The sequence below is a fragment of the Triticum aestivum genome, chromosome 1B (genome assembly GCF_018294505.1).
Source record: "Triticum aestivum cultivar Chinese Spring chromosome 1B, IWGSC CS RefSeq v2.1, whole genome shotgun sequence".
NCBI classification, from domain to species: Eukaryota; Viridiplantae; Streptophyta; class Magnoliopsida; order Poales; family Poaceae; genus Triticum; species Triticum aestivum.
In genome coordinates, this window is record NC_057795.1 from 665729227 (window position 1) to 665744186 (window position 14960).

The 14960-nt window shown below is 44.9% G+C and overlaps 1 protein-coding gene across 1 annotated transcript; it reads right to left on the reverse strand.

The window, feature by feature from the left end:
• Nucleotides 1-13630: 13630 nt before the first annotated feature.
• Nucleotides 13631-14471, reverse strand: LOC123099263 (uncharacterized). The gene is made up of 2 exons (XM_044521442.1): nucleotides 14221-14471; nucleotides 13631-14092 (listed from the first exon to the last, which is right to left on the reverse strand). Exons 1-2 carry the CDS (start codon nucleotides 14272-14274, stop codon nucleotides 13850-13852), a joined length of 297 nt encoding a protein of 98 aa, XP_044377377.1. The 5' UTR covers nucleotides 14275-14471; the 3' UTR covers nucleotides 13631-13849.
• Nucleotides 14472-14960: the final 489 nt, after the last annotated feature.

The window sequence follows — 14960 nt, forward strand, 5'->3', positions numbered from 1 at the left end:
GCACGGCAATAATTCCCATAAGATCCATGGACAGAGAAAAGCAATTAATTCTAAATTACCTACAATCCCGATCATGTACAAACTAATTGGTGAGTGAGTGATCACCTGGACAAATCTGCCGAGCACTCATGGTCATCATTTTGGCGGCGGCCGCGCGGCCATGTGACTAACTAGGCTGCCATTTGACTAACTAATTTATACGCGTGTTGTTCGTTCAACTAACCAGAGGGTATTATCCGAAAAAACTAACCAGAGGATAATGAATGAAAATAGCAAAGGGTTTGTTACAAGCTATCGGGTTTAGGCTAGCTTAGTCAACCCGTTTAGAAAGCACACATCTTAAAGAATCGTGTGGTGGAAAAAGTGGAGGTAACTACCCCTAGGTGGTAGAATCTATTTTCCCTATATATATATATATATATATATATATATATATATATATATATATATATATATATATATAGAATTTCTAGTAGAACCAATCATCGAGTTCAACATGATTGTCATGATATTATAAGCGTTCATATATAACACCACAAAAGTAAATCACTTAAGTTCAGAACGAAGAACACGGACATGAAAGGACAAGTACTAATTAAGAGCAGCATGAAGAACTAGCTAAATCACTCCTGCTAGCTACTCTCTCTCTGGTAAAATAGCATAGAACATGTATAGCTCTCTTGATTGATCATACTGGAGCATGCCGATGAACCTGTCTCGTAATCGTGGGCTGCGCTTCTCATTGCTGCCCCCTAGTACTTCTCTGCGATCATTAACAATTTTCCTCCAATCTTTCACTATTAAGCATTCATCGCTTCTAGGAATCCTGAATGCATTCATGTGCAATGCAGGATATCTTGGCCTTAAGCTAACAATTGACATCTGACCTTTAGTATCGATCTCCTGAGGCACAACTGTCGTCGGGAGTCCCTGTTGAAAAACATCGTATAGTACTTAATTAATATAATTAGCAATGAAAGTTTAGCAAAAAAAATATGTATGCAAAATATGCACTGAGGACAAATAGTAAATATCTTACCATCATTCCTAAATAGATGTGACCGTAGTTCAATACCATCACTATTGGTCTCACGTTTTGAGTACTAACATTTCCAAGTGCAAGAAAAAAATTTGTCTTGACAGTATGAAGATCCTCAAGCCATGAAACATAATGACTTATCTCCTCGCAGTTTAGTTCAGCTCCGGGACAGTAGAAGGTCCTGTCTACCAAGCGCCGGACATGTTTGGTTGAATGGAGATAAGCTGTCAATAGAAATTAGTTGTCAGTTATTTTTGAAATAAGCAATATCAAAGACAAAAATATATTTGAGAAGAACTCACATAATGGTAGAACTGGAGGCGTCTGCACATCGACCCATATGTCTCTATTACCTTCAATATCATCTTCCGGACGAATATCAAAGGTGATAACCATACCAGGCTCAAATGCATAAGCCTTGCATAGTGCTTGCCAAGTTTTGCATTCAAAATAGGTGTACGTGTGTGCATTGTATACTTTGACGTTGAAAGTATAACCATCATGCTCAGTTTTCAGGTAAGCTCTCTTTACCTCCATAGTTTCCATATCTTTGAAACCTATCTTATCCAAGACAAAAATTCTTGCATGGCATGGGATGCGCTAGTAGAATAGTGAAAATTAAAAATTATAAGTCAGGCAAATGAAGCATATATAAGTCATGCTTAATTACGAAAACAGACTTGTCGTTGTGACTTACTGTATCGAATTCGAAAGTCTCATCCAGTTTGATGCTGAATCGCCTACCATCAACAAGGAAATTTCTGTCACACTGGTCTCGCTCGTCTTCACAATATGTGCACATACCGAAATTTTTCCGTCGTCAGACGACATTTCCTATGTTCATATTAGGCGAAACATTAATCACTTACTAATTCAATTAATTCAACTACTTCTATTAATTCAACTAAGCATTTACTAAAAATAAACTAGTTATATTAATTCAATTAGTTCAACTAAGCATTTACTAAAAATAAACTAGTTATATTAATTCAATTAGTTCAACTAAGCATTTACTAAAAATAAACTATTTATATTAATTCAATTAGTTCAACTAAGCATTTACTAAAAATAAATTAGTTCTAATCCTCCATCTTTTACTAAAAATAAACACTTATTACTATCTAACATTAATTAATATCTAGCCAATTCAAATATATATCTAACTATATTCATCTCTAACAATTGACATTACTATATATTTAACTTTTCTATCTAATTCATCTAACATTCGACATTAATCTAACATTTATATAAACTCAAAATATATAAAAACATTAAATAAACAGAAAAACTCATTAACAAATAATATTTTAATTAGATAATCAAATCTCAGATACGACAATTTTCTTACTAAAAATAAACTAGTTATATTAATTATTCAACTAGTTCAAATCTCATATACCTAAATAAACTAGTTCGACAATTTTCTTACTAAAAATAAACTAGTTATATTAATTATTCAACTAGTTCAAATCTCACCTACCTAGCTAATTAATATCTAATTAAATTTTCTAAAAAACAGAAAATAGAAAACAAAAAATAAGTAAAAAATGTGTGTGTGTGTGTGTGTGTGTATGTGTGTAGTGTGTGTATGTGTGTATGTGTGTGTACGCCGCCCCGTACGCCGCCGCCCCGTACGTACGAGCGGGGGCGCCGGCGTACGGGGCGGGGGCGGGGGCGGCGGCGTACGGGGCGGGGGCGCCGGCGCGCGGGGGCGAGAGACGTACGGGGCGGCGGCGCGAGACGACGACGACGACGGGCGGCGGCGGGGACAGCGACGACGACGACGACGACGGACGATGGGCGACGGGCGGCGGCGACGGGATCAAGCGGCGCGCGGCGATGTCGAGAGGTTGGAGACGAAGTGGGGAGATGTAACTGAAATTTTCGTAAGTGCTATATATATAGGATGGCCCTTTAGTACCGGTTGGAGTCACCGACCGGTACTAAAGGCCAAGTTTGGCCAGGCCAAGAGGTGGGAAGAGCAGGCCTTTAGTACCGGTTGGTGACTCCAACCGGTACTAAAGAGAGTCACCAACCGGTACTAAAGGCCTCGCGTTGCCACCCCAAAGTTTAGTCCCACCTCGCCGGGCGAAGGGCAGCCGCACTGGTTTATAAACCCAGCCGCGGCTACCTCTTTGAACTCCTATATATAGCAGGCTTGTGGGCCTAAATTCTGCGCGCTGTCCTGTGAGTCTGCTGGGCCTTTAAGGCCTGTAATTGCACGCCCGTGGCCTAGCAGGCCCACAGGGCAGCGCCCCAATTTTTTATATAGTTTTTTTCTTTTCTGCTTTATTTTCTTCTATTTATTTTTGCGTAGTTTTTTGTATAGTTTTTTCTTTTCTGTTATATTTATTTTCTTCTATTTATTTCTGAGTAGTTTTTCATCTAGTTTGCCAAAATTCAACATTTTCAGAGTTCATTTTGTAGTGATTTTCAATTTCACGGTCATTTTATATAGTTTTTTTTCTTTTCAGCTATAGTTTTGTTTCTACTATTTTTTCTTTTCTGCAAAATTTGATGGTCAAAGTCTGGAGTTATAACCAAAGTTTTAAAAAAAGAAATGCCGACGTGCAATTAGTTTTTGCCATAACAGAAGAAGTCCGGAGTTGTAATAAGTTATTAAAAATAAAAAAGAGGTGCAATGCTCGTTAATTTGCTTCAAGCCTTTCGAAATAGTGTAAACTGCACTGCGCATAGCTCCGTGCAGTCTACCATAATCCTGAAGGCTTGAAGCTAAGCAACGTGAGCATTGAGCCTCTTCTTCATCGTCTCTGCACTCAGGGCATATAAACCGCTCCTAGTCCCTCTCTCTTCGCGAGGTGGGACTAAAAAACAGCTTACTAAGAAACTGTAGTACTGGTTCATCCATGAACCGGTACTAAAGGTGCTCGTGGGGCCCCAGCCTTACCTGACACAACCTCATTAGTACCAGTTCGTGGCACGTACCGATGCTAAAGGTTCGCCACGAACCGGTACTAAACAGCTCCTCCCGCCTAGCAGTTGGTGCATACTGAACGCAAAAAATATAAGAGCATTTAGATCATGATCTTATATTTCTTTACAGTCTAAATTGTCAATATGATCTTATAACATCAAAAATACTTTGATCATCAATGATCTTTGTGTGTACAATCTGAATTGTCAATATGAGTCATCAACGATTTATAAACCGATGAAGATTCATATTGCGGCCACAAATTCTACACATAGAGTTCAATGAAGACCAAGTGCTTGTGATAGTTTGAGAAATAACATATTTAAGGTGGTAAAAGGCTTGTTAGGGGAGCGAGGTGGGACTAAAAACAGCTTGCCATAACCTCATTAGTACCGTTTCGTGGTACGAACCGGCACTAAATGGTGATGGTGGGGCCATAGCCTGACCGCAGGCTGACACAGCCTCTTTAGTACCGGTTGATCGCCGCCACGAACCGGCACTAATGTACACATTAGTGCCGGCTGAAATTCAAACCGGCACTATTGTGCTTCACATTTGACCCTTTTTCTACTAGTGTGACTAGCGAGTTGAGTTGCCTTACGGGATGTGGTCTACATTACCCTCCGCCACACCTCCTGCGCATAGGTACAGTTCGCCAGGATGTGGTCTACATTACCCTCCGCCTGCATGCACGTGTAGCAGGCAAGGATTTGGATCCCAAGTGCACATTTTTTCTCGCGGGCCACCGAAATTCTCGGTTACCGCGGTAACCGCGAAATCCCGGAAAAAATTCGGACGAAATTTGAATTTGAATTTTGAATTCAATTTTTTTTAGTCTTGTATAGATTATTCTGGACTCAAGTTTGTCACCAACAGCAGCCTGGCGCAGTGGTTAGGTCGTATATGTCTTACTATTTCCTCGAGGTTGCAAGATTGAATCGCCACAGCAACAATTATTTTCACAGCATCTTTCTTTTTATCATAAAAATTGTGTAAAAAAAAAACAGCAGCAATGGGATTCGAACTCTCGCTGCCTGTTCTGCAAGAGTTCCTAAAGTATCTAACCTAAGTACCAGAGTTTGAATTCAAAAAAATTCAAAAGAATTCGCTTGGTATGTAGGTTTCTCGTGGGGTGGCGAGAAACGCGGTAACCGGGAGGTATCCGAATATTCATCCGACGTCAATCTGGAGTTGTGCAACACGTGGAAACCCTCCCCCGCGAAAATTTTACTGCTTTACGAGTCCAGCTCGGATTACACTTCTCGCATGCAGGACGCGCGAACACTTGAAGACGGACACTAATTAACGAGTCCGAATGCGAATCCAAATGTGAATCTGAGTTCATTCTGCACACGGATCGATGGCATATCAACCGCAGCGTCCCTCATCGACCCGTCTCTCTCAGTACTATATATATTTACACCCCAGGATCGGAGGAATCACGCCCTGAATCCACATACGGAGGCGGCCGATATTGCATTGCACCTTCGACGACGATGGCGCGATCTTGCTCGTCATCAGCATCGGCTTCCGGCACGGCCGGGGAAGACGCCGAATCCCGGCCGGCGGTGGTGTCCCTGGCCCACCTGCTGCAGGGGCCTGACGCGGCGCCGCCGGACTACCTGACGCTGTCGCTCACGCCCGCCGGGGAACCATGGCCACGGCGGAAACAGCCCGGGGAGGTGACGCTGAAGCATATAGACGCGCCGCGTGACTACCTGAAGCTCTCGGTCGCGCCATCGGATGAGGATGAAGCGAGCTCCGTCCCCGGCGATACGTCGAGCGGCGCGGCGGAAACAATAATGCTGCCGCCCAAGAAGCGGAAGCTTGCGCCTTATGTTTGCCATGAAACGGTGGCCAGCAGCTCACGGTCGCTCGCGCTGGCGATCGTGACCCACGGCGACGACAACGTCTCGCGATCCTCGAGAGCACACGGCAAGACGCCTTCCCCGGGCCCGGAAGCAATGGCCACGGAACCCATCGACGCCGTCCCGCTGCAGGCGGTGTACTACGACCATGCCAGGATGGCCTCGCACCTGTTAAGGCTGCGCCACGGCGGCGCCAGAAAGATCACAAGGAACGACGCCGCGTCCACCTCAGGCAGCGCCGTGGCGGCGCCGTTCTCTGCTGAGCCCATTGACGCCGTTCCGCTGCGGGCGGCGCCGCGCCGATACATTCTTCTCGCCGCCGACGCAATCCCGACGGAGCCGGCCTGGATACGCACGACGCTGGGCCTCCCCGCCGGACTGCGGCTCAGCTTCATCACCCAGAAGCGCATCGAGCGCTCGGACCTGGACCTGCAGCAGAGCCGCCTGCTGATCCCGGGCGGCGACGTGGCCCGCCTCCTCCCGCTCCTCACCGAGGACGGGCGCCGCGCCGCCAACCTGGACAAGCCCTGGACGAGGCAGAAGCGGCAGGCGTCCGGCAACCACAGCGACAGCAGCGAGGAGAAGAAGGCGAGGGCGCAGGGAAAGAAGCACGGCGGGCTGGTCGTGCCGGTCTACGTCAACCATGCCGGCGACCGGATGAACGCTGAGCTGACGCGATGGACGTCCAACGGCAACACGGTGCTGAAATTCGGAAGCCACCGGAGCTTCGTCGACGTGGGTGGGTTACAAGTGATGGATGAGATCCAGATGTGGGCGTTTCGGCAGGACGACGGTGGTCTCATGTGTTTGGTGATCTCCAAGATATAGACGGCGGCGAAACAACGGCAGCGCCATCAGCAGCGCCAGCATTAGGGCAGCAAAGCAAGTCGCCTCTAGGGTTGGATTGGATGTCTGGATGTGATTGTTTAGTTTTTGTTTAGACATGGAGGGATAACATAGCAAAACTGAGATCATGAAACCAAATTGCCATGCAAATTATTCTTTCCTTTTCGTTATTAAACACGGCATTTTAGGTGGCGTTTGGTTCAACGGCGAGGCTGGGTTGGCTAAGGATATCCTCAACCAGGTGGTTAAGGATAACCACTTTTCGTTGTTTGGTTGGGTGGGATTGTATTAGTTGAATATCCATGTTTTGTTGTTTGGTTGAAAGGATAAGAAGTGGCTAAGGACATGCCAAGTTTGGAAAATATACACAGCGCGCACACATAAGCAGACTCATAAATTAGCTATACACACACAATCATCCATGAGCATAATAACTGATCAGGCTGCAGTTCGTAGAGCAAAAAATCAGATAATATAATTTTATATAGTGGAACTGGAGCATGGGAATTGAGAGGATAGAGCCATCAAGCCAGCCTCAACCTAACCCATCAGGCACGCAAAGCTCGATTGCGTGGTGGCCGTCGTCGAGGAGTGCGAGGCTCCGGCTGGATCCGGTTCTACACCTTCACGAGCACTCAAGGGTGATGGTGCCATCGCAGATCCGCCCAAATCACAACCGCCTTCACGCCGGGCACGCACACTGCACACGAGAGATGGCTGGATTGACAAGTAGAGGAAGGGCAAGGCCTGTCCGGCGCTGCGCTTCTCCGGCCGGTGCCCGCCGGCGCCGCCGCCAAGCCCAAGGAGGACGAGGAAAGGTGGATAAACTGAGAGATGCTTTTCTTTCGGGAGAGTTGACTGAACGAAAGAAACGATTCGCTTGCGACACGAACGTGGCTGCCCTCATCCGCCATATTTTGCCGGCTCTTCCCAACCAGCTTTTCGAGGAATATTCTCAGCATCTTGGCTATCCCTATCCTTTCATGCCTCTAAACCAAACGGGTGGCATCCCTCAGAAAATTGGCTATCCCTGTCCAACCAAGGGATAACTGATGAACCAAACGCCACCTTATAGATCAAGATAATCTCGAAACACAATAGATAAAGATTTCCGTCTAAACACATCGAGATGTTACATGGTTATGTCACATTTAAACTGATGTCCACTCTGTTTGTGGTCTATTTTTTTGTCCTAGTTTTTTTTTTGTTTCTTGTTGCTACATTATATGTTTGTAGGAGTTTAGATGTGACATCCTTAAAAACATCTAGATGTGAATTAGACAAACTGTTTATGAAATGATTTTCAAGAAAAACCTATAAAATAGTTGTCAGATTGTCTGTTAGAGCATCTACAACCACACCACGGAGGTTGGATGGGATTTGCTAATGCCAGCTGACACCGACAGACAACGACGCTGATCTCGTGGTAATCATGCAGCAGGATGTTTCTGGCATGAACAAAATGCTATTCTTGCATGGACGGATAGCAAAACTGAGATCATGAAACCAGCAAATTATTCTTTCTTTTTCATTATTATACACGGCGTTTTATGGATGAAGGAAATCTCAAAACACAATAAAAATTTACAGGATTATGAAATGTTCCCATGACTTACCTAATGGTTATTCTGTAGGACATCATTCATTTATAAACAGATAAACGTTTACATGATTTATGAAATGCTTTTCATGAAAAACCTGTGAAAATAATTGTCACATTGTTTGTGATGGGGGTAGAAGAGCATCTCTAGCCGATCTCTTATAATTTAACTCCCTGTATGCCTTTTTAAATTTAACTCCTTAAAATTTTACTCTTGTAACGATCGCCAGACCTGACCGATCCCTCAAATTTAAGTCAAACAAATTGACCGCACATTTTTCAACAAAGGTTGGATTTTATTATTGACTCAAAATGAAATATCGAGTAGATACAAACACAATGAGCATACATCCGATCTCTGCATAGATAAGGTGCACACAACCAACATCAACGCGCGCGTGCACACAGACACACATACAAAAACACGATGGCAAAGAACAAAATCATATAGGACCAAAGCTATGCCTAAACGAGGAAAAAAGAAAACACCCCAAAGGGATCAAATCCTCGATCGACAAACAACAGCTATGATCGTATCCACACCAAACATCTTATGACACCGCAAGGATGATGAGCTTCTTCAACAGCAACGCTTTCAGAAATGGAGCGGCGCTCAAGCACCATCGTCACCGGACCCAACACCGAAGGCAAATTCTAGGTTTTCACCCTAAAGAACCATCTGAGCATACCCGAGCAATGCCTTCAACAAGGTAATGATGCAAAACATCGCCATTGCCAGGTATGACCCACTTTGGGCAGACCTAAGTTTTCACCCTAGAGCTCATAGAAGTCAATCATGTGTTGTCACACCACTTTTTCTTTTTTTCAAGTTTATTTTAAAATATTCCATTAAGTGTTCATGTTTTTCGAAAATATTCATACATTTTGAAAAATGTTTGTGTTTTTCATAATTTCTTAAAACATGGAAAAAAAGTTGTTTGTTTTCAAATTTTGTTGCCAAACTCAAAAAATGTTTGCTTTTTAAAAAAAATGTCCGGAATTATAGAAAATGTCCGTTCTTTCCCAAAGTACTTCAGAAGTTCAAAAATGTTCCAGTTTTTATTTTTTATTCCAAAAATCATAAAATGTTTATCTATTTCTAATTTTGTTCATAGTTTCAAAAGGTGTTCAGAAGTTTAAAATATGGTCCTGCTTTCAAATTTGCTCATCAATTCAAAATTGTTCATGAATTTGAAAAAATGTCATTTCCAAATTTTCTTCAGAGTTTAAAAAAAATCACAGAAACAAAGATGTCCATTTCCAAAAATTAAAAAATTATTTAAAGAAACTGTACCCATTTTCTAATTTGTACATAAAATCAAAAATTGATCACGTCTTTTCAAAACTTGTTTCTGTTTGCCAAAAAATATTCAGGATTTAGAAACTGATCCCATTTTCATTATTTTCCAAAATTCGTAAATGCTTCTTGTTTTTATTAAAAATTCATAAATTGGTCACAATTTTTTGGAACTTGTTTGTGTTTTTTAGAAATTGTTTGGTAGTTTAGAATACTATTCAGAATTTTCAAAAAATGATTGAAAAAGCGGAAAAACATTCGGATCTGCCGATATAGTTAGTTCTAAGGTATTCACGGTGCTTATTCATCACTAGCTCTAGTGGCTAGGTACCTGTATTACTAGAGGGGTGTCTCTAGTTCTAACTGTGGCCAACGCACCACATTTTGGTGCTGTTTTTATACCGTGGCTGCTCATACGTATTCTAGCCCAGGCGGAGGGCTGCCTTGTGTAAAGCCTGACCATTAAGCCGCATAATGCGGCAGATAGGAGGTCATTGTTAGCAATGGCTCACAACGGGCCAACACCACCACGCCTCTTCCTGTTAGTATTTAAGCCAAGGCCTGACTAAAAGCTTTAAGATCTAGGGTCCCTATTCCCCCCCTAATGCTCTTAATTCTGGACTTTGGAGCAATATTCAATCACTTCGGCTTTGCGAGTGGATCATCGTTGTTGCTATTTTTTTTAGAACGAAGGCTCAAGGGGAGCCTGACTTTGAATTAACAAAGCCATCAACCAGCCAGGATTACACAAGGCCACCAAGCAAGAGCGACCGAAAGATACAAGGGAGCTGACTGAGCAGCTTACAACGCAACGCACACTACTGCACACAAAGGAAAAGACATGAAAGAACTGCAAATAATGTCGAAGCCTACTGCACATCGACACCAAAAGCAGGAAAGCAGAGAAGCCTCGGGGTTCAGCCAAAGGCCTGCAAGCACTGAGAGCAGCCGGATCATGGGATTGGGACCCCGCAACCTGTCTTCCAACACCGAAGAAGACCCCAATCTTCTCGCCCAGGCTCGAAGGCGCCGCACCGTCGGGTCGTTGGGCGCTCACCCGAGAGCACGGACATGTGCCGGTCGCAACCCAGAACAGGCATAGCTCACGATTCTCACCACGCCATAGGCTCACACCACTAGCTGCACTGCCACCCGCCCGGGCAACCGAGAACAGGAGGAAAGCCGCTGGGGGGATTGTCGAAGAAACCAGCTGCAAAGACCCAAGTGCGGAGCTTGGAGAAGCCTCTGCTTGGACTCGCAGCCGACGGGCGCTCTCCTACCTCAGAGCCACTCACCCGGAGAACCAGACGACCCAAGGCGGCACCTCCAAGGAGGGAACAACGCGCAGGGCGCCGCCACCGCCCAACCCCAGACGAGTTTTGGGTTTTCACCGGGATCTGGGACGGGGATGGATAGGGAGTCCTCAGCGGTGCCTCGAAGGAGAAAGGCGATGTGCACACGCGCCCTCACCGCCGTGGTTGGAGAGCCAACCAAGGGTTTCCCCCGGACTCATGCTATGCCACCAGCACACCGCCGGCACCGGAACTGGCAGCCAAAGCTGCAGATCGGACAGCCCGACGGGAGGAGTGAGCAGAGGAGGAGAAAACAGCCCGACCTTCAGATCTGGATCGGAAGAAATCCGCGCCACGACCACCCCCCGCCGGCTCCGCGCCGCCCGAGCAGCCAAGGAGGCCGGCCGCCACATCCCGCGCACGCCGCCTGTCGCCGAGGCCGCGCCGCCTCGCCGACCGGGGCCGCCGCCCCGGAGTCCGTGGTCCTTCGCGAGGGGAACGAAGCGACGGGGGACCTCGCCGCCACCTTCATCGGCAGCCGCCGCGGCTTGCCGGGCGTGCCTCAGGTGGCGGCAAGGGGAGGAGATGCTCGAGGGGGTGGCGGCGCCGGGGGGAAACCCTAGTCGCCCCCGGGTCGCCCGCGGGGGACGACACGGGAGCCGCGAGAGAGTGCGAACCTCCACTGGCTAGCTTTCTCGTTGTTGCTATTGGTGGCCCAAACTTTTCTAGGAAGATATGTGAACCTTTCTAAACATGAATTTAACTTTTTGAATATAGGAACACTTTTTAATACATCATGAATTTTATTACATTTTATACATTAAACCTTTCATATAGTTTTTTTAGAGTTATTCTGACAATATTTCCTCCATACGTATTAAACATTTTTTCAAATAAAAAAAATAAACCTGCAGTTAATGGTTCGTGCTGTGTTCGGCCATATTAGGACCTGTGTAATCCTGATCCGACCCGTCTCCTAGGCATCAAAGCCAAATTTTAGGAATAGGAAACAACTCAAAAAACTCCGCTCGTGGCTACAATCCCTACTCGACGCTTATTATGACAAGTTGTCACCATTTCGCACAGCCCATTTAACGCTTCTGAGATGGGACTCTGGTTCCGGTATTAAGAATGTTCTAGGAGGTTCCAGCCTGGGTATTAACGGTTATAAGACCCTTTCTTCTTGAGCATGTTTTTTTCTTCAGTTTTTTCCTTTACAGGTTTTCCAGTTTTGTTCCCATTTTTTCATGTAGTTCTTTTTCTTTTTTGATTTCCTTTTCTTTTAGAAAATTCATAAATTTTAAATATCTATACAAATCATTTGATTTTTGAAAAAGTTAAGGTTTTTAAAGAACTATCCCGAAATCAAAATTTTGCTCGAATTTTCAAAGATTGTCAGTGTTTTTCAAAGATTGGATACTAAAATATGGTTCACAATTTTCAAAAAATATTCATTTTTTTTTTAAAAAAATATTTGAATTGAGAAAACCATAATTTCAAAAAAAAACTCATAACTTTTTTTAAATGACAATTTTCAATAAATGTTCATAATTATAAATTTTGTTCCTGGGGAGCAATATTCAATCACTTTATACTCAGGAGCGGATGATCATTGCTGCTGTTGGTGGCCTGAAATTTCTAAGGTACGTGAACCTTTCTAAAGATGAATTTAACCTTTTGAATGTAGAAACAATTTAAACAACTCCGCTCGTGGCCACAATTCCTATCAACGATTATTATGACAAGTTGTTGCCATTTTGCATAGGAGGAACTTGCTTGCTATTGCTTTGGGCCAGCCCATTTAACGCTTCTGAGATGGGACGCTGGCTCCGGTATTAATAATGTTCTCGAAGGTTCCAGCCTGGGTTTTTACGGTTTTAGGAACCTTTGTTCTTGAACATGTTTACTTTACTGCTTTTCTGTTTTCTTCCCAGTTTTCCATTTTATTTTATTTTTTGTGTTTCCTTCTCTTTTTTAAAAAAATCATAAAATTGAAAAAATATTAAATGTCTTTTAAAAATAGTTTGATTTTTGCAAAAAAATCGCTTTTTTCAAAGAACTGTCCAGAATTCAAAATTTTGCTCGAATTTTCAAAGATTGTCCGTGTTTCTTAAAAAAGATCAGGTATTAAATAATTGTTCACAATGTTGAAAAATTGTTCAAAAAGTTTAAAATTTGATCCACTTTAAAAAGTGTTCAGAATTTTTAGAAAGTTGTTCATAATTTCAAAATTTGTTCCTTTTTGTAAAATCTTTGAAATTTCAAAAGTTGTTCACAGTTTCAAAAAAAATCAAAACTTTTCACATTTTTTAACGCCTGTGATGGTGCCGGCTCACTATAGTACTAGTTTGCTACAGTACTCGCCCAGCGCTACAACCCTATTCCTCCCGGTCCCTGCGTAAATGCGCTTCAACAGACATATCGCTGGGAATTCAGAGATTTTTCAGGCTCGAAAGTCAATGTGGGCTGCACATCCTAGCTAGTAGAGAACAATATTTTTCTAGAAACCTTGTCTGAATAACCAGCGTGTTGCGCACTACTTTGACACCTTCCAAGAAAGGAGGCCGCTGCCCAATGCCTTGTCGAGTTCTGTGTTGACCAAACACGCGAGGAAAGATCGGCTTGGCTAGTTTCTAATTCTAAGGAGAAGACGAGCACACACTAAAATGGTGCCAACAATCAGACTGAACAATCCGTCGACGGCCATGACAAATTGGTAATGTGATGATAGAGAAATGCACACACACGCATAGTTCTTCAAGACATAGGCATTATTCGGATTAAGGTTTGTGTGTATGATCACAAGAATCAATAGTGTACAGCCAGACAATTAGTCATGGCGAATAATATACTTGAATTCGAGGAAAAATAACAACAGTATTTCTGTATTCCTTCAGAAGGGAAAAAAAATCTCGCGGAGGAATTCCTTCCTTCCTTGGACAAGAGCTCTCCGACGACGACGACGTCGTCTAGTTCTTTGGTGGGTCGGTGAAGAAGCTGTTGATGCCGGGCATGATCTCGGCGGACTTGCCGTCGATGAACCTCCTGAAGGGGTGGCGCGCGTAGCGGCGGCCCTCGTCGTGGTTGTCCAGCACCCCGGCCGCCCGGTTCTCCTTGGTCACCCGCACCTCGGGGTTGGTGGTGATGTTGCGCACCAGCTGCATCACGCAGATCCCCACGGCCACGCCCGTCGCCGCGAAGATCGGGTACGCCTGCCAAGACCATGCATGCTACCGTCGTGAGGCCATGGCCATCACAACTACCGAAACCCAGCGAGCGAGATCGCTAAACTAAGCTAGATCAGATGAAATGAAGGAACATGGGAGGGATGGGTGCGTACCTCGGGGCGGAGCCACCTGGCCTTCCACGCGCTGGAGGAAGCAGCGGCCGCCATTGGTGGGTTAGGTGGATCTCGCTCGCTTCCTTGCTCCCACCGGTGGATCTGGTGCGATGCTTGCGAGAGCTAGCCTGGCGGCCAACTAGCAGAGGGGGTGCTCTTTATACGTAGCGTGGGATCTTGGAGTGGGAAGCAAGGCGCGTTTGGCGTCGTTGACGGCGGCGGCGGAGGTGGGTGGCGTTGGAAAGCAGGGAGGGAATTTTCTAATCGGGTGGGAACGTGGGGGCTGGTTGGCGCCCACGACCTTTCACGTGCTCTACAGCTAAAGCGCCGCCGGTTCAACCGGAGGAACCGGCCGAAAGCGACGGCGACCAAGGGAAGGGAAGCAACGGTCGGTGGTGGCCGAGAGGCGTGGGCGGCGGGCGCGAGAAAGGAGGAAAGAAGGCTTTTCGCCTTCCGTCCAAGTGGGAGAACCGAATCGGAACATACGGTGGAGAAGAGGATGGAATGTACTCCTCTGTCCCATAATATAAGAACGTTTTTGACACTACACTAGAGTCAAAAACATTCTTATATTATGGAACGGAGGGGGAACGTATGGTGGTTCTAGCGGGGGAGGTGTCGGTGGCGCGGTGAGCGAAAGAGACATGGGCGGATGCTACGGAGCATATGAGGGAGTGCTCTCCCGAAAAACGTAGATCATTCCTTCCTTTTTTTAGCAAAAAACGTAAACATTTTTACGA